Source organism: Desmodus rotundus, chromosome 5, assembly GCF_022682495.2.
Source record: "Desmodus rotundus isolate HL8 chromosome 5, HLdesRot8A.1, whole genome shotgun sequence".
In the NCBI taxonomy this organism is placed as follows: Eukaryota; Metazoa; Chordata; class Mammalia; order Chiroptera; family Phyllostomidae; genus Desmodus; species Desmodus rotundus.
This window is the reverse complement of record NC_071391.1, coordinates 34,431,778-34,454,912: the sequence shown is the minus strand read 5'-3', so window position 1 is coordinate 34,454,912 and position 23,135 is coordinate 34,431,778. Positions and strand designations below refer to the sequence as shown.

Genomic DNA, 23,135 nt, shown 5'->3' with positions numbered 1-23,135 from the left:
AGAGAGTAACCGGGTATGCTTAACAAACTGAAAGGGTTTACGGCAGTAACACTGTGAAAAAGTCTCTAAAACTGAATTATAGGTTACAAGAACAAATTCATAAGTATAACTGATAGATCTTTATATTTAGGAAAACTGAGGTAATTCCAAAGTGGACAATTTTGAAGACAGTTAAACCGAATTTGTCACAATCCATATTATCAATCTTCTTGCACATTATATATTTACCCTCTTTGACTTCAGAAGATCTGATCCTCGGAATAAAAAGTAGTGTCTTATGGGACCTCATAAAATTAAGATGGATATTTTGATTATAAGAAAGCCAAAGCTACCATCACAGGAGTCCTTTAATTTTGTTCTAAATTTATTCTTCTGGCTGCAACTAACCTAATAATCAAGAATAGACACCAACTCTAGAAACTAAACAAAGCCTACAAAGCCACAAAATGTATGTTCTAAAGAGTGACACTGTTGGGGAGCGAGATCGCGTACGTGAGGGAGAGCTTGTGAACACACCCCTGAACGCAGGGGACTTTCCAGGGCTCCACATTCCACCAGGAAAGTCCTCTACTGAGACAACTCCATGTAACTGGGAAGCCAGGGTTTTCCGGTTCTGTAGAAACCACTGTGCTGCTTCCCTTCAGAGGCTCAGTTATATTTGTGATATGTGTTAGGTCAAGTTCAGATTTACCACCATTATTTTCCATCTAACCTAATCTCTCATTTCTCTTTCCTTGTCTTTCAGTGTGAAATAAGGTGCTGTTATTTCAGAACCTCAGACTTCTTCCTCCAAAATGAATTAAGAAAAGTCAGTGAGAAATACCTGAAATTAACCTGTACTTGAAGTTAATAGTGTTTTAACTTGGAATTTCAACTCCAGTTGATGATACAGATTTAACAGTCTTGGGTCACGGAGCCAGATAGAGAGATTCACTGCTGGAAGTAAGACGGGTCCAGTGCCCATTCGCTGCTGGGCTAGTGCACGTGGACAGGGACGCTGCTGCTCCACGCCTGCCTCGTGCAGCAGAGGGGCTTCCCCGAAAGGCCGAGTTGCAGCAGCAATGCTCAATCTATTCCTCGTTTTCCTCAGAACCAAATGGCATTTACACACATTCCATTTTAACTCTATGAAAATATTCTCAACAAAGATTTCTACATGCATTCTTCAAAGAACTATTTTATTGATGACATTCATCAGAGGCAAATTATTTTTCTTAACAATAAGCATGGCTATTTAAATGAAATAATTTGGGGGTTTTTGTGGAATGAAGTTTCTGAAATGTATTCATTCTAAATATATTTTATTTAGCCCAAGGGTTTTCCACTAGGGGTAATTTTGTCCTCCCTCCCCCAATAGAGGACATTTGGTAATGTCTGAAGACATTTCTGGTTGTCACAAAAGGGAGAGCGCTGCTGGCATCTGAAGAATAGGGGGAGGCCTAATTAGCACCCCCATGACAAAGAATTCCCAGGCCAAAAATATCAATAATGCCGAGGTCGAGAAACCCCGATCTAATCTAATAAATCTGAAGTTTCCGTAGCTTTGTGCATCAACCCAGTTGGAAAGGAGTTTAAGTATGTGAGTTGGCCAACACGCCGACATCTGAAAACCCTATTGTTTCCTTCTGCTGACCCTCCATTGTCTTGTGAGGATCTCATATCTGTGACAAAATAGTATATTTGCTCCACATATTTAAAGACCACCCATGATTTAGTTTAAAAGGTATAAAACACGTAAGAAAGTTCCTACTCTGTATCAGGAGCTGCGCTAGGTATATTCACAGACACATAAGCTTATGCCATTGTAACCCAGATTACTAGTCTCATAGTATAGACAAAGAAACTGGGATTCAGAGAGGCTGACCAACTTGCCAAACCTCACAGAGTGGGTAAGTGACACTCCAGTGACTCTTATTCCACATGAGAATAAATATTTTTAAATTCACTAGTACTTTCTTTATATGCAAAGAAAATTTCTGAATCACTAATGGCTGTTACTACTCAAAGAAAAATTTTCAATCATTAATGGTAGTTAACAAGGTGAGGAGGGTGACTAGCTTTTTATCATATATCTTTCTGTATCACCTGAATTTTCAGTAAGCACATATTACTTCCACTTGAAAATAAATAAATAAAAAGACTCAAACAAGTCACTGGCATGTTTCTCAAACTAATTTTAGGGCTAACCCTTGACAAAATTGGAAAGTAGGAAATGGCCTGTGGTGTGCATGCCTATTCTCGTTTTTAACCCGATGTCCCATGCAGCAGCCTTATGCCAAAACTTTGTTACCTGCCCAGGCCCCTAAAAAGGATCTTACAAAGTTATTTACATCGAGATTAAATATGTTATTTCACTGGGTTTTCACTGAGCAGAAAGCAGTGTCTGAGATCAAAAGAATGACTCTGCTTATCTCTCGCATCAGAGGAGAGGTTTGGGGACAAGGCCTGTCTTTTCTTGTGGTCCTGGCCATCTATTCAGTCAGGCTCTGCCTTGTGAGCCCACTGGCAAGGATGGAACGCTAATGGGGAACAAGGCACTTGACTGAACATATCCAGGGCCTGGCATGTGCCTGACGAGCCCCAAGTATAGAAATGTTTATGGCTTCATAGGCCTCAAAAGACCCACCATTTCCCTGGATGGCCTTTCTCCTATCTGATCTGAAAGTTCTGTGAAGAGGATCAATCAAGTCAGATTGTCCAATAATGACTAATTTTAAATAGTACACACACACACACCATACACACGCACACACACATATATTTAATGTTAACATCAGAAACTCAATGCAGAGAAAACTTAAAGTTTAATTTTTTATTAAGCTATAAGTCAATACTTCCAGAGCTAAGTTTCATAATCTGGGTGAGAAATTTGGTTGCAGATATGCTTTGAGAGTTCCACCATACGCCCATCCCCTCAAACCCCTTTCCAGCCCCTAGTCCCCCAGCTGTCTCCTGGTGTGGCTAGAAAATATAGATAAGAATGAGAGGTTGATTCAACATGAGCAATGGCTCTGTATCTCACTAACTGGTTGACTTGTATCCTCAAAAGGATGTATTCAAATTCTAGCCCTTGGTACCTAAAAATGGGACCTTACTTGGAAATAGCATCTGTGCAGATATAATCAAATTAAAATAAGGTCATCCTGGATTAGGGTGGACCCCAAATCCAAGACTGATGTCCTTCTAAGAAGAGGGAGATTTGAAGACATGGGGGCACAGAAGACAGGCACGTGAATGAAGAGGGAGGCAGAAACTGGAGTGATGCGGCAACAAGCCAAGGGTGGCAAGGACCATTCATCTGTCAGATAATCAGAATTTTCCACCCAGTGCACTACGAAAGCCTTTCCACTGGTCTCCCTGTTTCCATTCTCAACTTCCTGTAGTCCGTTCTCACACATTAGACAAAATAATGTTTTTATAGGTAAATCATATCCTGTCAATGCTCTGGACAAAACCTGTCTAAGGGTTCCCATCACAGAGTAAAATGCAAAGCATTTCCAGGGCCAGCAAGGTCTAACATGCTCCCTCCCACGCTTTCCCTCCTCTTATGCTGCTCCGGCCACACTGGCTTCTGGCTGCTGCTCCTACACTCTAAGGGCCTCTGTGCTCATTGTTCCCACTGCCGATGATGTTCCTCCTCCTGCTCTTCGCCAGCCTGCCTGCACTGTGACTTTATTCACATCTCTACTCAGTGTCACCTTCTCAGAGTCCTCACCACCCTGTCTCAAAGAGCAAACCCATGACTCCCTATTCCCTGAACCTGCTTCTGTTTTTCTCACGGCATTTATTCACCTCTTAATACCACTGACACTACATTATGTATTTAACATTGTTTTGGATCATCTTTGTTCCCCTATTAGAATGTCAGCTCTATGAGAGCAGGGATTTTTATCTGATTTGTTTACTGTTGTGTCTCCAGTGCCTAAAACAGTATCTATTATAGAATAAGCACTTGATAAATATTTGTTGAACCAAAAAAAGTCAATGAATGCATTTTGTAAGCTGCTTTGTTTTATACTTTTTGCTCCAGCTGATAGGAATCTTCGTAATAAATTCGATGGTGAGTCATAGTAATTTATTAGCTCCTTTTTAAATATTCTTTTCTCTTATTCTTATTCTAATAACCTCACATATCCCCTTTATTATATTTCTAAATCTTTTGGAATGGGCCAGGAAGGCACCAACAGGCAGGCAGGTTGGGTGCCTGGGAGCATCCCACATACGTGGGAAAAGACGGGTTTGTTCACACGCAGTAATTCCTGAATGTGACACAACACAGCCCTCAAGTTGGAGCACACATCTTTGTCTGCAGGTTGCTGCTTGAGAGCCTGGGAGAAGCCAGGTGAGAACGAGCCAATGGGCCCAGCAGAGCCAGTGAAGGAGGCGAGCAAGTTTTACCTTCTCATTCCTGCAGTTGTTCAGCCCCATATTATTCATGGAGGACAGTTTCCCATCAACACCATGTGGCTGTTGCTGTTGTTGCTCCCGCTGGATCTGTTCTCGCATCTTCCGAGCCTCCTGAATGGCTTTCATCACTGTATCCTGATCCCCAAACAGGGCAGGGGAGTTGAGACTGGACAGGATATCTGCATACACAGGATGCATTATCAGAGGCTTGTGAGATGAGAATGTTTAAAAAATACTGCTGCTCTCTACTCCCCTGTAGAATGCTGCATTTCCCAAACAAGGAAGGGGCACGTTCGCTAGTCAGAAAACCACGATACTGTGCATAGAGCACAGAAAGCCAGGGCAACAAACTTGTTGCTATTGTTTTTGGTGTTTTGTGTTGGTATTTTTAGCTCTTGGAGGATACCCTAGCACTTCAGTTTATCTGGGCTCTGTCACAGATGAAGGTTCCTGGATTCCAATGATGTGTATACATTTATCTGTTCTCGCTATATCTATCAATCAGTGGGACAGCGGTGGGGAAGAAGGGTGGGAGAGGGACAGAGATATCTTCTCAGGCTGCTCGTTATATTTAGTGTGCTAACTTGGGAAAGCTGCTTCTGGCCTAGCAAAGCTACATGTGTGCTTTAGTGACATGTGTATCTCTGTGTTCGTATGTCCACTGCAGGAGAGAGGGGTTGGAAAGGAATACACCACACTCCATTCCCCACTCACTGGCTGGGTAATGAAGCATTCTACTCATCATGCTGCCTCAGTTATTTACCAAGAGAATGACAACCCATTCCCTGCCCCCAGCCCGCACACCCACTGCTCTCAGCTTCCTGTCTTCATGGTAGCAAGCCTGTACGAGTGGGAATGAGTTTCACATAAGTGCAACGCTTCAAATAAAGTGACAATAAATATTTACTTTCATTATGTCCCATGCAACGCAGTGGGAAAAAACTCAAAATTAAACTGACTAATCTTCCTTCATGTCTTGCATTATACTCTAAGTTAAAATCAGTTCTTTAGATATGCTTTTCCAGTTCTAGAGGAAAAGAAGACAATTGCTTGCTGACTGGTAGATTTCAGCTGCTGTGGTAAAGTTTCACATGATCCACTTGTTTGTATCCTGATGTGAGCGTTTCATGGCACATGTCTGTGTGTGTGTGTGCACACATACATGTGCATGTGTCTGAGTTTAGAAAACATTCCCAAGGCTATCTATGGAAAATATTTTAAAGCCAGTAAGTCTTTAGGATATAGAAACCTCTATCTTTTGCTCTGGAGCTTTCCTGATACAAAAAAAAAAAACAAACCCCAACACATCTGTCCTGTATTGTCTGGAGCACAGAGCTATGACTTCGGAACATTGCTAGCTCGTGATCTGAGACACATGTTCTGCTGAAGTATAAACTTCCTAAGAACAGGGCTAGTGACATAGTCATCTCCATCACTCACAATGCTCCGCAGAGCAAACAAGTGTGTTCCCAACCAAATTCAGGAGTGGATTGTAGGAGGGCCATTTCAAGATCAGGTCTAGTATTTAATTAGGTTGGGGTTTTCCTCATCTCACAAGATCTGACAATCAAAGATCCAGGGATCACATTCATACGCTGGAACTGATTCATTTCTCTCTTCCACTGCAAAACCACCGACGTGGGCTGGAAACCTCCGGGCCCCCGAAAGAGGCATCCAGACTCAAAATGAGAACAGGCTACTGTGTGGTTTCCGATGTGCACATGGCAGTGAAGAAGATTTACCTCTCCTCATCGGAAGGCACATTTAGACTCAGCACAGTTCAGCAAATATTCCAACTGTGAGTTCACAAAAACAGCACTGAGTTATGTGTGAAAAGACCTGGATTCTAGTCTGAGCCCTGCTGACTACATAGCTACATAGCTGTGGGCAAGTCACCTTACCTGTAGGAACCACAATTTACATACGATAAGGGTAGTAATACTATACCACCTAACTCAGGATTATTGTGAAAAAAACAAATGAGATAAAAGAGCCAAAAATGTTAAACTGAAAACAGCTACATTTACCCATTATTTAATTATTATCAGCATTTCGGGCTGCAAGCCTCAATAACAAGGAAGGTAAGATGGTGAAGAAATGCTAGTTCTGGTCCCTAATCCCGCTGAATTTCTGTGTCTTCATTTAAACATTAAGAGACTTAAGAGTGCAGTAACAATAAAGCGACAAAGCTGCTGACGAGGGCTCTCCCAGTGAGTGCGCCAGTGCACACGTGTATGGAAATGTGTTGTATTCATTCAGCGCAGCCTTTCTGAACCTCGTGCCTTTCGGGTGCCAGACCCCACGTTATGCACTTCATGTGCATTGTTCTCTTTTAATTCTCATAGCAACCTAGGAGCTAGGTAATCATATTCCCCTTTTAAAGATTAGGAAGCTGAATTTTAAAAGATTAAATAACTTTCCCAGGATTATATAGCTAGTAAGTAAAGGCTCTTAGTCCAAGTCTGTCTGGTGCCAAAAGCCATGTTTTTTCTGCTATACTTCTCACCTTGGCCGGGGGAATATTCCTGGAGATACCTGGCAGTGTGTCAGTGAGTTTAAGAAGCCAGAGCATCACCATGGCATATCTTATTAGATTCCAATTTTGCTTCATGTTATGTCACTGAAATGTGTCACTCATATTTGTTGTAATGAAAACTAGTAGGTTAGATGTAAAATTCACATTCATCTTAAAAAGGAAATATAAAATTTCAAAGGAATGTTGAACTTTGGGCAGGCAGCTTGAGGCCAGGGTCCCTTTGGGCCCTTGGAGGGTTCATGGTCACTCTTCCTGCCCAGAGTTACTTTAGCAGCAAAAAGCACCGACCAAACACAGACATTCACAAGTCTCTGATCTGCCAGATCTCACCCATCATCACCTAAGAACCCATCCCAGCAAAATTTATATTATGGCCTTTCCCAAAAGTTCTAATCACCCCAGACACCAAATTGGGTTATGTTTCAGTAGAACAGATTTACATTTTTTTCCTCTTGGACTAAGGAACATTTTGGAAATAAGGATCAGTCATCACTTAACAGGTTTGCTTTCTTTTACCTAATTCATAAGTCTCTTCCTGGTGTTGACCTTTCCATTTACCTAAAGAGGATCCCCTTCCCAAGCTTCCTCCAATGGGGCTGGGGATGCTGCTCTTGTTGGGCAGGTTGACAGGGCTGCTTTTGCTGGCTGGGAAGAGGCTCTGGGTGGGAGAGGTTGGGGACTTTACAGGCTCGGCTGTCTTGGGTCGGGATGAGAGATTCAGCGGCTGTGCTGCTGCTTCATCCTGCAAGAGTTTAACATAAATAATTATTTTAAAAAAAGACAAATGAAGCACATTATCACTTAGTAAGCCACAGTTATTTTACACCTCAGAGACAATGCCACATTCTCCTACAATCATAACAAAAGAAGCTAATTATCTACCTCCTTGAAGATTCATCAGAAGGAAACCTCATTAATTTCCCTGTGTTATGCTTCTATTTACATTAACTGTGTAGTTGGATCATTCTTTTTTGCCAAATTAAAATCTGAATTAGCTCACATTACAGCTTAATTTCCTAATGTGTTTTCAGGGATCTAAATTAACCTAGGGCATTTACAAAGAATTATTTAAAATTTCAGCAGCTCTGTGGTGCTTTTGTGTTATTCTCTCTAAAAAGTTCTTGCTTGGAACTATAAATAGGCTCTGCAGCTAATTTTTTAATATATATTTTAAATCAAACAATTGCAAGGACTTTAAAAATGGAAACACGGAAGGCCTTCTTCTGACCCCCTGGCCCTCTGCCCGGGGAGCCGCATGCCACAGCATGGCTTCTCTGTGGCTTTCTGGGTGTGGGCACTCTTCATGGTCTATGTTCTGGTCTCTACTCATGTTTAAAATTAATTTTTGCAAAGAGCTCACACACGTTATAATTATGTTTTACATACCATGCTATATGCAATTTATTTCTCATGTCTAAAGTGATGTCTCTTTATATCTCCGCTCCATATATTTACAGAATGTCTATTTTAAGATGCCCGTCCTTCACTGAGCACAGTGTTCGAATATCTTGCTTGTAACTCTAGTTTAACCAGAAGCTTGAAAGCTAAGCTCCTTGCCTCTATTTTGTCTCATTTATCCTGCCATCGAACACCCGTAACAACACTTCCATCATGCCAGAAATTTATTTGTAATATGAGCATATTCATTTAAATGTTCAGTTTTAAGATCTGCATTATTGTGTTCTAAAATAAAATTGTCAGCAAATGTTAATTCCTGTTTTGCTTCTGAGGAGGCACAGAGAACTTGCTTTGAATGTTACTGTTTAAAACACAGTAGAGCTTGGAAATAGAGCATTCTCTTTGGCAAACCTGTGACCTCTCTGGGGCTCCATTCTTCGTCTGTAGGGAAAGAAAGGGGGTCTAATTCTAGCTGATCTCTAGGGTCTCTTCCAGTGTTAATGGTCATTGTTTAAGAGGAAACAAAAACAGATGCCAGAAACTACTACTCAGGAAGGAGAACCAGAAAAAAAAATATATATATATATATATAACATTCAACAGAGGAGCCATTATGTACCAAGCACTGTGCTAGACATTTTCATACACATTAGCTCATTTCGCTCTCAATAAATATATGACGGTGGGCAGGATTATTCTAAATTTACTAAGGAAGATGGGTCAGAGTGAGAAAATCATTGTCCAAAGCTATACATGGAGGGCTCAAATTCGAATTCCAGTTTATCGGACTGCAAAGCCCAGGGCCCTTTACTACCATACTGTCAGAGACAGTAAGTCATTTGTTAATGTAGCGATGCCCTACAGTTCCATGTTTTTGTTTTGTTTTGTTTTTGTCATGGTAGGAAATGGGTAATGGGACACATCTATGTTGCAATGTTCTTTTATTTACAACTAGACATAGGATAGGTTCTTAGCTAATACAGTTATATGTATTATCATGTCAAAATTATCCAATATGCTTAATTACAATTTACTTTCTTTTGCTCTGAACTCAAAGGATATTTAAACTAGTTAATTCCTTTATTTAAATCTAAATAATAGTGATTAATATGCTAGGTATCTAGTTAGTGTTCTCCATGTTTCTTTATTTTGGGGTTCACTGAGCTTCTCAGATATTAGTTCAGAGTTTTCTTCAAAGTTGGAAATTTGTCAGCTATTATTTCTTCAAAGAGTTTTCTGTTGCTTCGTTATCCTCCCGGGGTTTCAGCTGCATACACTAGGCCACTGGTGTCCCACCGCACTGTCTTTTTTTCTGTGCTGATCATTTCGGACAGTTTCATTGTTATGCAGTCAAAATCCCTAATCTTCCATAATGTCTAATTTGTCGTTAACTTCAATCAAGTACTAACCCAGTGCGCTTTTCATCTCAAACACTGTGTTTTTCATCTCCAGCCATTCCATTTAGGTCTTCCATATCTTCACTTATAATTCTCACATGTTTCTCTACCTCTCTTAAACATATGGAGTTTATAACATCTGGTTTTATTCAGCTTTGAACATATTCCAATTTATTTATTTTTATAATTTCATAATTTCTACTTCCACAAACAATGCCACTGGGGTTGGAGGCACCTATTGATTCCGAATCATGTGAATCCCTTTCTGCTGTGGCAGACCTGCCACTGGTCCTCACACCTGCCCTGGCAGGACAGAAACTCTATGGGTGTTTTTTAGGGGGCAGATTTGCCTATCTCCTCACTTGGCTATAGTTGTAAGTCTCTTATAATAGCTGTTTTTACTGGCTTATCTACTAATTCTATCATCTGTGTCATTTTGGGGTCTGTTTCTCTAGATTGAGTTTTCTCCTCATTATTGTTAAATTTTCTAGCTAATATGAAAGGCTGATAGTTACTGAATGGATGCTACATATTGTGAATTTTACATTGTTGGGCATTGGAGTTTGTGTATTTCTTTAGATATCTGTAAACTTTGTTCTGAGACACAGAACAATTTGATCCATTTTAGACATCCTTTTAAGCTTGGTTAAGCAGGTCCAGAGCCACTCTTAATCTAGGGATATCTTGGCCCCACTACTGAGGTAACACCCCTCTGGGGCTTCTACTCGCTGAGCCATGTATCAGAACTTTCCACTCTGGCTAATGGGCATATAAACCATTCTCAGTCCTTTGTGAATCTTTAACTGTTTTGTTTGCTATTCCTGTATTTTCCCCTGATATTAGGTAGTTTCCTCACATGCATATGCTAATCAATACTCAGCTAAATTCGGGGAAACTTCTGTAGATCTTCAAAGTACTCTCTCTGGGTGCAGCTCTGTCCTCTCTGGCACTCTCCCCCACAAATTCCATCTACCTTAGCATCCCTAAACTCTGAGCTCTATCTTTCCCCAGGGAGGCTGCCAAACTCCGTGTGTACCCCTCCCTGCACTACGGCCTAGGAAGCCCCTCTAGATAGTGAGCTGAAACAACTACAGTGCCTGCCTCACTTGTTTCTCTTTAGTCAGAGAGCACTGTCTTGTATTCCTATTGTAAATGTCTGGAAACCATTGTTTTATACATTTTGTCCTGAGTTTTAGCTGTTGAAGCTGGCGGAGTAAATCTGGTCCCTGTTCCTCCACCGTGGTTGAAAATGGTAACCCTCTAGGTAGATTGTTTGGATATCTCCTGGTATCCAGCTAGGCACTTCAGTCCCAAGCCCTTCTACCACCACCACCATCTTCATTACCTTTAGATTATTATCATCACAATCACTGTACTAACTAACATTTATGGAATACTCACTATACACTAGAGGATGCATTATCTCATTGAAGACCCATAATAATACTGACTTTCATTCTAGGGAGGAGAAAACTAAGGCTGAAAAAAGTTAAGTTTCCCAACATGACATGGAAGATAAATAGAGTAGAACTGATATTTGAACAGAAACATTCTGACTTCTGAGGTTGACAATTATAGCAAATGAAAATTCTGGGTGAAAGGAGGTACGTAAAACCATTGGTGTTCATCTTTGTTACCATCAGCAAACTATGCCTTTGTGATGTGGACATGCTATATGCACAAGGAAAGCAATGACTGCAGACAGAACATTGAGATATTTTAGTGACCGCATTTCTTTCAATTAGAAAATTACAAGATTGTTCTCGGAACTTCTTCAATAATAGATAGGAGCTATTTTTAAAATTTAAAACATTTGTTTTCTGTCTTTATATATTTTTACCCATGCAATAAACAATCTAGTACATATAAGGAATGCTTCCTTTGTTATTAACATAAAATATAGTCAGGTCAAATTATATAGAGAACTCCCTAAGAATTTGCATGTGGTCAAGTGAGTAATAAAATTCAGCTGGCCCACAAAGCTGGAATGGTAAAAGCAGATATAAACTTAAATTTAACCAGGGAACATTTTACTCATCCAGTAAAGACTTGGTTTGGTGCAGTTCCATTTGGCCAACTCACTTACGAAATGACTTTTTCATGTTAAAATATCTAATACTCAGTGCCTCAAGTCACTGATGTTTGATATGCTCATACTCGACTGTAGTTAAACAGAGTGCTTTGGTTTGAGTTGTAGCGTCCTGACTCTTATTCACAAATAGAAACTCTTGGAACACAAAAAGTCTGTTACCGTAGCCACGCGATTTCAGTAAGTGTGAACAGCACACGGCCATATCTCAGCATTTCTAACAACGGAGCGTAAACGTCCATCTACTTCTTTGGAGAATCTAAAAGGCTTTGGGGCACAGGCGGAACTGTCTTTTATATTGACGTTTACTTTTCTTATCTTTGGTATTTGGGATCCATATTTTTTTAGAGGCCTTTCTGAAATCTCAAAATTTCTATCTGCAAATATTAGAAAATATAACAATTTCAGTGAGTTTGTAGCATTCAATGGTTCTTTGCTGGGCTTTAGATATTTTCCATGTGGAGCTTCAAGAATTGCAAATTTTTTCCCAGTGCAGTACTCTGGGCACACTACAATAATGCATCTGTGCTTAGCATGCCCCTCTAAGAAGATGTCAATTATATAAACAATTGTTTTTCTAAACTGTTTGAATTTGTCAATTCAACATAGGAAAGGAAGGCAATCATAAAAACCAACCAATGCCACCTGTAGGTACCAGCTGCAGCACAAAGTTGAAATGGGTCATCAATTTCCCTTAGTCGCCAAGTACCTCCTGGCTGCCCCAGTCTAAGGCACTGGAAAGCAGTGAGGAAAGGTATCTGTCACGTCCTAGCCGTAACTTGGGAGAGCCTGTTTATCTCATCACAACCTATACGGCATCGAAGCACGATTATGCGTAACACCACTCTTTCCTCAGAGCCCACATTTCGAACTATTTTTGAAGGGGAGACCTTTATCAACAAACCACATGAAGTCCAGCACTAGGCTCTTTCTTTTTTGTTCCCTTTTTAAAATCTAATCTTTTGAGATCCTCCTTCTCTGGTACTATACGTTGGCTCCCCACCTGTTTAAGAAACTTAGAGAGAAATGTCGCAAGTCTATGACAAACACTGGTAATAAAACCACGGCCATTCATGCCAATGAACATTAAAAAATAAAAGCTAGAATCCAAAGGGGAAAAACTCTTGAGAAGCGAGTTTGCAGATTTAGGTGAAGATCTCACAATATGGCACTATTGTTATCAAAAGGGAGACACCTGTTTCTCAGTGCTCAATCATGGAAGTTACCATAAAGACGAGCATTTGGGGGATCTGTTATGTTGCTATGCTTCCTGCCGTTCACTCCCGACACAGCCTGGTTCACTACCTTTCTTGTGAAGCTATTTTTCCAAACTGTTTCCACAATCCTGCAAAGCAAGTACCTTAACTTGAGTTACAGGGCTGGTCCCTCTCTTTTCATTTTTTATCCCGGTAGGTGAGACTGCCCCTGCTGTGTTTGGTGGCTGTGGAGTTGATGGCATCTTTGCTCCAGGTGACACCTGCATGCTGGCCAGCTGAGCGGCATAGAGCTGCTGCAAAACAGGGAAGACAAACATTATCTCTTTAAATGCAGCTGAAATGGCATTTCAAAAAAACTTACCGTATTGTTAGAGAGCTATTTCTCTGACAGCCTTGCAATTTCTCTTTCACCACTTTTTTACAGCAGAGAATAAGAGACCAAATAATGTAACAGAAAAAATGAGTACTGGTAGGGGAATCACAGTTCTGTCCCTGGTCCTTGTGGCAATAACTGCATGGCCCTAAACAAAGGACTCGATTGCTCTAGACCTCAGTTTCTTCAATTGTACAAAAAACGAGTTTAACTAAATGGTCTCAAAGATTCTTTCCAGGGCCTAAAATATTTATAAAAAGTTCCTTAAAAGTTGGTATGTCCATTCATGTAATTTTAATATTCATGAACTAAGAAACTAATCTGGACTTTCCCAGGGATTCCGGCAAGAACACCACTACTGTTCAGTGCTGACCAAACTTCTGCAGGATTGCTGACCCTTCTGGGTGGTACCAGTGCTGCCCTCCAGGTCCCTGAGCCCAGTGGGGGTCACTCTTTCCTTACGGCCTTGTTTCTAGGTGATGCATAATCCTCAAGAGAACACAGCCAGATTTGTAAATAATTAATTAATTAATAATAATGAAATAAAAACCAAGCTTCTTTCTTGTAGCACAGGAGATTAAATGATGAACTGTCAATTTATTAACTGGTGATATGTGAACATATAGATCTGCTGGTTGACCATACAGAGAACTCATATACCTCAATTTTAACACCACTTAATTCATGAAAGCTTCATTCAAATACTTCCTTTCCTTCTTATCTATCATCGAGACTAAGCCATTACCTCGATAGTCATATTTCTATCATAATGAATAGAAAGCTTCCTAGTTTCATCAACCTCAGAGAAAATAGCTCAAACTTTACCACATTAGTAAGGGAGAAAAAAACAGGTGGTTTGTATGTAATTTCCAGCATTACTATCATTCAGATGGACAAATAAAAAAAAACAACAGTAATCAAAAACAGACCTTTCAGCACATGCAATTAAATGAAAGCTTAATAAAGAATAATTTGCAAGAGCCAGATGTGCTTATGTCATGATTGTTGCTTTCTTTGGAACAATTTTGCTAATATAACAAGCCTCTAAAGAAATTAAAGTTTCATAATTCTGTGTGTGCGATGACTCAGTGGCAAGAAAAGTTCATAAGAAAGAGTCAGTCAGACTGCTAACACTTAGGGGGGTAAGGGGACGGCCTTTTTTGTTTCCTCTTTACTATGTTGTACCCTTTTCCTTTGAAATTCAGCCAGGTGTCTTCAAAAGAGGGGCAAGTGAAGCTTCTGAAAATGTTCTGCTTCAGGGAAGCCAGTGAAGCAAAGTTCTGTGAAGAGTGGAGATGCTGGAGAATCGGAAAAGTGTCGGCTATGCAGCTGGTGTCACGACCAGTACGCCCTACTGTGGAGTATTCAAGAGTCATGAGATCTTAGGGAGGCAAGAGACCTTAAACATCATTTATGCCTTCGTTTTACCTCAATAATTCACAAGATCAGAAGAAAGGCAATTTTACTCAACCTCAAATCCTTCAGGAAACATAAGCTAGTAAAAAAAAAAAGCAGAAAAACAAGCCTTTGGAAACAAATTCATTTTTTAAAAAGCTAACTAAATTCAGAAATCCTTCAGATCGATTGCTTCTTAGAAATAGAGTAGTGTTCATCACGGCCTCTACGGCTTTGATAATCACTTAGTTTATTCTTTCTAGTGAGTTGTACCTGAAAGAGGCAAGACGCCATGAATTCTGAGAGGCCTCAGAGCTGTGATGCCTAGGAGTTCCCTGAGAATTGTGGTTACTTATACACTCGAGGCACAGAGAAGTATGGTCACATCCCACATAACTTACAGATCTGGGTAAACAGAACGGTGGGCTACCAGATAAGATTTAGTAGAAAGAGACTTGAAATAAAGCCCAGAAAATGTAAAGACAGAGGCACTCATGAAAGTAAAATGTTCACATTCTGTCTAATGAACTACATTATTTTAGATATAAGTATCATGCTTTTCAGACAGAAGACTTCAGGTTTGACTTGGATAAAAAGAATCCCATTCATTAAATAGATACAGGTTTAGAAACAATTTCACAGCTCACCTTCTAACCTAACATCAATTGAATATGCTCTATATGCAAGGGCCTATGTTAGTCGCTAACAAGGATTCAAAGTCTCGAAACAAGCATATGGCTCTGGAGATGTAAGATACAGACCCTTAACACCTGGCTGGCACCTTCCTTGTGATGCTTATCACATTTTTTAACCTTGTGTTTAGTTATGCACATATGTCTTATCATCTTTGATGCACTATAAGTGTACTGAAGCCCTGATCAGCCTAATTAGTTTTGAATGCCTAACATCGAGAATAATGCCTAGCTTCAAGAACAATGCCTTGCAAATAAAGATAACCAGTCAATATTTTACGAATTAACATACAGTATGTAAAAATCACTGGATGTTAGGAAGCAGAATTATTCTCTCTATATAAATGAGGCAACAGAAGTGGTATATGATTCTACTTACTATTTGTGTAATGAATAATTTTATGATGTGGAGTTTAAAAAAATAAATTCAGTACAAATTAAATTATATTGTTTCACAAAACATGATCGTTTGAAGCCATTTGCTAAGATGTTGTTGACTAGACGGCTGCTCAGTAACTGCCAGCTTCCCTGACCGGTCACACTTGTCTAATACAAATGGTACTGCTTAAGCTGTGACTACAAACTACTGCCAATTTTTCTCTTCAGTCCAGTTACTTATAAATTTAAAGTTTCTCTAAATGCTGCTGTATCCTTTTTTGAAAGAAGATAAAATATTAATTATTCAAATAAATAGTTTTAGCTAGAAAACTCCTCTACAGACCAACAGTTAAAAAAAAAAAAAAAAGGTGAGCCCTGACCTGCGCAGCTCAGTGGGTTGGGCGTCATCCTGCAAAGCAAAAGGTCACAGTTTGATTCCCGGTCAGGGCACACGCCTGGGTTACAGGCCAGGTCCCCAGTCGGGGGGCGTGTGAGAGGCAACCGATCAATGTTTCTCTGGCACATAGATGCTTCTCTCCCTCCCTTTTCCTCTCTATAGAGATAATTTTGTTTATTTATATATAAAAATAAAATAAATAAAATCATTTTTAAAAAGTTAAACTCTGACTATCATATAAGAGTTTACAACATGTAGGATTCTCAGATCGTAGTTCATGGTCATAATGATGATGATAATAATATTCATTTCCAAACACAGCTAGGGTTTAAAAAAATCAACAATGAAGTAAAGTTTCTAACAAGCTTAGCCAAATTCCCATAAACATTTAAACTTTGGTGAAGACTGTTTTTGTAAATACAGATTGTTGCATTTTAATTTTTAAAAAATGTTCAGTGATTAGGATATTGAATTGTTTCTTTATCCAAGAGATATAAAATAAATACAGTGCATACATGTGAAAATAAGCGTAGCTAAATATTTTTCAAAATTATAAAATCACTCACATTTTATAGGAGCACTTTCAGAAATGCTTTTACTACTTTATGGCTGAAACTATTCTACCTACTTTATGAGTTCAGTTTTAATAAAGTAGTCAGCACTAAAATTTTGGTAAGTGGAACACTGACATACTCAGCCCCTAGAATTGAAAAGGTCTTAACAGATCATTTAGTCTAGTCTGACCTCCTCGTCCCACTGATGAGCTGAGGTCTAGAGAACTGAAGTAGCATGGCCGAGATCACGTCACTACTGGGCACGAGCTCTCGCTCTAACGTTATCATTAAAAGTACAAATGGATGTATGATGAACCACCTTTGCACCTTTCAAGTACATTTCCAGCATTGATGAATTTGTTCAATGACAAATCTTTATTAAATGCTTACTATTAACTAAACATTTTGCTAAAAACAAGCTACTCAGAAATAATCCCTGCCTTAATGGAGATAGAAAGAGAAACATATTACATAAATGCTTAGACAGTAACTATAAATTATGGTTAAGGTAAATGCTGAGAAAGAAAAATACAGAATGTTAAGAGACCATCTAATAAGGGCGTTTAACTTAGTCTGGAGGATCTGAACAGTTTCTCTAAGGAAGTAGTATTTTAAGTAAGAATTATCCAGGTGGAAAGGTTGATAAAGAACATTTTAGAAAGAAGAAACATCAATTATTATGGCTGTGAGGTAGAAAAGAAGGTAACATTTTCGAGGGACTTTAAAAAGACCAATGTGGCAAGATGGCCTGGCGGCAGGAGAAGAGGCTGGAGAGGGGGAGGGCCTTGGAGCCGCACTAATACTTTCAGGCTCCACCCCCACATACAAGAATCTGCAAAGAGGAACGAACCGAAACCAAGACACAAAGAAGATTTCTACGTTGCACCACGAATCATTTCCAGTCTCTTAAATAAGTCTGATTAAGAGAGTCCTAAGAAGGTCTCACAAATCCACAAATATATGCCTCTGATAATGTTTCCAGAGTTTTGCGCCCTGACACTAGCCTTAAAGGAAAACCTATCTTGCATTTGGATCCTAGTGACACCTTTAACAACCAAGCCTGCTTAGATTCAACACAAAACAGTAGGTCTAACAAACCGAACAGCCTCGTGGTAAAATACTTGGGTGTCTTCGAATACGCACTCTGTCTACGGTCAGGACCTGAGAGCCATTTTATGACACTGTTGTATTTGGGGAGAGAGGCATGATTTTCCTCCAGAACAGCCAAATTCATGTCAAATTATTATGGGTGGTGTCACAATGTGTCTGACATTTACCATAACATGAAATGTGTGTGTGTGTGCGTGTATGGCCTGCTTTCTATGATAAAATCACGTAATATCTCCAATGGAGAGCACTTAAAAAAAAAAACGAGCAAGGCCTTTTCTTCTCAGGAGCACATTATTTTCCCATAACCACAAACCAGTGCGGCAGTCACCCAATCACCCCCACGCACTTGTGTGTCAATTCAACAAACACACTGAACACTAACTCAGGGACTGCGCTAGGTATTTTACACTTATTATTTAACCTTCCAAATAATCATATAAGAGAGGAAATATTATCTATTTTAGGATAAGTGTCACTTCTAAGCGCATGTGCTTTCTGTCTTTAGACATTAAAATTCAATTATTTTAAACAAGCTATATAGTGAATCACAATGAAGCCTATTTCCTGTCCCTCGCCACAGACAAGGATCATTGTCCAAGGAGAGGAGAGACCCTGGCTTTGCTGCTGTTCTGGGCTCTCAAATAGCAAACTGTATTTCCAGATGTCCGACAGCTACTTTTTCTAAAACGGCATTTCACAATCCTCAAATGGAGACCACCAGCCACCTTGAAAAAGCAAAAGGCACAGTTTTGAGCTAAACAACTCCCTTCTCCAACCAAGCTCTAAGTCGTAAGAGAAGGGGTCCACAGAAACCCAGTGACACATGTTTCATAGATGGACAAAGTGAAAACACTATGCAGAGTACGGGTGAGAACGTGATGAAATGGATACTAACAGGAGCTTTCCATTGGCGCCAGTATGCTCCAGTATGGGAAAACCAACAGTAAAAAAGAAGACACAACTTCACACACTGGATTTTCTTTGGAGTAAATTCTCCTGTGTTTTGTCATTTCAGTCAGAAAGGGCATGTTTAAGTGGCTTGTCAGAATCTGGCCCAGAGAAAAAGAAAGAAATTTTCTCCCTCAAATGTAACTTGCCTCTTGGTGGATAATGAGGAAAGGAAGAGGGAGGAAAATGCCATTGTGTAAAAAGAGATGCACAGACACTTCTGAAAGATTTCAACTCTTACCTTTATATTCATCACTCTGTCTGCTGGGGTTCCACACAACATCTGGGAACCCAAGGCCTAGCCCCGGTTAACTCAGATTCTGTTCTTGCGCACCAGGCCCTACTCTGGGGGACTCTACTGGAAAGAAACAAGCGGGGCGGGGGGCATCCTTAGGGAAATGTCATTATTTATTTGATCGATGCTGCCCGACGCTAGGCCCCAAGCCTGGCTCAGTTCTCCAGAGATATCCTGGGGTTTGTTACCTTCTCAAAACAATGCAGACAACCATTCCTACCAGGCAAGGCATCCTACAAAGCTGAGCAAGTTGGGCTGTGAGAGGTGGAACGGAGACAGGGGTAATTAAGCAGTCTGATTTAGTGCTTGTTCAGCACAGGGAAGAAAGTGTGTCAGTAACAAGTCATTACAGACTGAAGGAGGGGTGGGGGAGAGAGCTTAAAAATAATTTGAAAGAGATCACAAATACTTTTACTTCTCATAAACCTCCAATGTCAACAAAATGATCCAGGAAATATAGCTGCGGTTTTATGGAAGGAAAGAACTGAAGTCCTTGTTTTCAGCATAGAAGGTACTTGTTTAGCTGTACCCTTAATATTTGACACCAAAGAAAATTGGCTGTCGATAGGAGGTGGGAGATGGAATAGGGGAAGAACCACCACGCCCACTTCTCATATACTGGGTTAATTTCCAAGTCAGTCTCCCTGCCCCTCCTGCATATTTTTCTATTGCCATATTATTCTCCCTTCCCATTAATCCCTCTCGGCATAAGTTTATTCATCATTTGAGTCTCAATTCAAAAACCACTTTCTCCGTAAAGCCTTATATGACCACTGCCTGCTTCGTTTTCCCACCATATCGCATCCTCTATCTCTGTGTACTTTCTGGAATTTCTTTTATTTTTTTTCTTTTCCTGTCTTTCTCTACCACCAAATTCTGAGTTTCTTAAGGGGAGGGCTGAGTCTTACTTGTTTTTATGTCCCTAGCACCTAACATAATGCCTGACATTTAACAGATGCTCTGTTAACTCTGAGCATCTTTTTCATTCTTGTCTCCATCTACTTGGAATTGCTCTCATTTCTGCCCACACCCTCTCTTCGCATACTTTCCCTCACATCCTCTCCAAAAGGAACCCCAGAAATGGAGGTCATCTTTCTTCGTTCCTGTCTTCTTGAACTTATAGCACATGGGTGCAAGAAGTGCCAGATAACACAGTGTCAGCAAAAGAAAGAATTATAAACATCATCTAATCCAAACCCTTAGCTTTACCGGTAAAGAAAACTCAAGTCCAGAGGGAGAAAAAGTGATTTGCATAAGAATGCCAACTGGTGAGCAATAGCTGGAATAACACCTAGAAGCCAGGCTCCCTAGTTTCCCCGTCCAGCGTACAGGTGGACTCATTTACCCCTGTCTTCTGTTCTCTTAGGGATGTGACTGCAAACAGAATCTGTACATTCTGTCACAGCTTTTGGGTTGAACTGCAAAAAACAAAAGTTTTTCTACCATTTCCCTAGGATTTAAAAGAGAATTTTACCCAATATGCATTTGAAAAGTAATCATTGGGCACCCGAGAATGATTTACATTTTAGAATTTTATTTAATATTTGTTTTAAAATGTACACATTTTAAAATGCAACCATAGTAATTAGATTAAGGTAATTATAATCATGTTAAGGTGTTTTCCGATTTTTAAAATTAAAGTTTATGCAAATACACAGAAAGGGCCAAAAATTTATCTCAGGTGAGAGAAGACCTATTTCGGCTCCTTTGAGATTTCTGCCATTTGCTTTTCCACAACAACCAGAGGAAAAATGGGACAAGCATTGACTATAAGCCACTGGAGAGCCAGGACCTGTTTAATTCATTTCATTATCCCCTGCGGCAAGCTCAAGAATGTCAAGTAAAGAAAAATGAATTGAGAAAGAGTTTTCCTGGCTAGAGATCCTCTTGCCTATTTCACCAAGCACGAAGTGGCTTGCTCTTCTGCCATGACTCGTGCTAATGGCACGGGGAATGGCGGAAATATGTGGAGTGTGGAAGAGGAGAGATGCTGTAAAAAGAAAAGAAAATAGGGGAGGGGCTCAGGTCAAAGGTCCTACCCTTACATGAAGAGAATTTTTTAAAAATGGAATCCATCAGGTAACAGAGCACCCAGTCGTCTGCTATAAAAAAAACAACATCAGAATTCATTCTTGGATTGCACCAATTATACTGGAATGCACTCATAAGAGCTTTGCCTTATGGAACATAGCTGCACAGTGCAAGTCACTAAGAATAAATAATGCAACCCCCAGTACTTTTAACAAGAAAACTCAGTCTCGCTCTGCTTCTTCCAAGTATCTTTTTTTTGGCTCCTAAATAAACTATGTAAACACATAATGCTTCATTTACAGGAAAAAAAGTTCAGCCATTGAAACAATTAGTAATTTGATTCTTGAAGCGAGATATTTGGCGAAGTGATCATGAGGTCAGTTGGAAATCAGCATGAGGGGAATGAATCGGACAGTTTTCCAAGAGCTGGGCAGGAAAAGCTGAAGAGACCCGGCTCCTGACTGTGCTCCAAGTGGCGCAGCCTGCATTTGTAACGTTCCTTTAACTCTCTGGTCTCAAAGCCACAGCTCCTCGGGGAAACCTGAAACAAATGCATCTTGACTCTACCGATAATATGTACAAACTATCAATGAGTCCAGAAGTTGGATTTGAAATGTAAGTGTGATTTCCCATAAACTAAGCTACAGGGAAGTTTTCAACGGGTTTATGTATTTGGGTACATGTGCTGAGTTAAATCAGTTACTTCTAATACATGAATATATGTCCGGTTCCCAATATTTAAAAGTAGTGTTACCTTGTAATCAAAAAGTGAATTTTGGTTCAAGTTCATTGAAAAATTATTTGTTGAGTGGCCACTGTGGGCTAGGTACTATTTGGGAAAAGAGAAGTGAGCAATGACTTTGGGAAAAGCGAGTAGGGATCAGGGGACAAATAAATAAGCACATAGATATGTAATTTTGGTGCTGATGTGTGCTATGAATTATAAAGTGACCAAGCATATGAATATGGGGGCGAGGGGATTTTTAAATATAGAGGATATCAGGAAAACTAAAAGAAAGGGACAACTGAGTAAACCATGTAGTTATCTGGGGATGGCACCCCAGGCAGAGGCAAGGACAGGTGAAAGCCCTGAGGCAAAGGTGTGCTTGTGCTTGGAATATGTGAGAAATAGCCCAGTGGCCAGTGTGGCTGGAGCAGAGTGAGCTGGGCAAAGGGTAATAGTCAGGTGTCAAAAAGTTAGCAAGGGGCCAGACCATGCAGACCTTATGTACCGCCTAACGGACTCTGAATTCCATTCTGAGTTTCTGGGTTTCTAGGAAACACAATGACAACAACATGGCAGACCTGGAAATCCCTCAGCAATACCCACAGGAAAATCTGGAGACACGCCAGGGCTGCGTTGCCTTGGCCCATGACGACTGCCAAGAAACCAGATGCTACTGCTTGAAAAATATTCTACAACTGCCCAGCTTCAATGCCCTTCGATTTCCATCCATAATAAAGCCTTCCTAACAACAGGATGAAGACAAGTATGGGTAAGGATGCAGTGAAAAAAAGTTTTTGCTTATATTGCTAAAAAATATATATTTGGGAAAACAAAATTACATGAAAAGTAAATATTTTTAAATGCCTTTTTTTAACTTAAATCAATAGAACATATGTTGATGGTTGGAAATAAATATGTTTATTTTTGAAAATGTTTGTATTGTTTTACAACTGAATTTGGTTATTAATTTCTCAGGAGAATTTGGATTCATGAACACAAGAATCATGCTAATGAACAAAATTCATACTATGATGAAATGTACAGATTTATTACACAAAACTTCCATATTAATAATATTATGTGATCTATACATTTCTGATAAATATTAAGAGAGATAAGGGTGTATTTTGAAGTAACTTTTAAGTGACCCAGTAAAATAAATAAGAAACAACACAAAACATTCTCTTCTTA

General features: G+C 39.8%; 1 protein-coding gene across 21 annotated transcripts in view; it reads right to left on the bottom strand.

Annotated features, from left to right (window-relative positions):
* SOX6 (SRY-box transcription factor 6) overlaps nt 1–23,135 on the bottom strand; it is a 597,341-nt gene that overhangs the window by 65,048 nt on the left and 509,158 nt on the right. For 12 of the 21 annotated variants that reach the window (XM_053924605.2, XM_045194160.3, XM_053924606.2 and 9 more), the window contains 3 exons: nt 13,188–13,337; nt 7,460–7,685; nt 4,399–4,586 (listed from right to left, as the gene is read on the bottom strand). In XM_053924605.2, coding sequence (XP_053780580.1) covers nt 4,399–4,586; nt 7,460–7,685; nt 13,188–13,337 — 564 coding nt within the window. The remainder of the gene's footprint in view (nt 1–4,398; nt 4,587–7,459; nt 7,686–13,187; nt 13,338–23,135) is intronic. The other 9 variants (XM_024558829.4, XM_071221423.1, XM_071221429.1 and 6 more) reach the window with 2 other exon arrangements.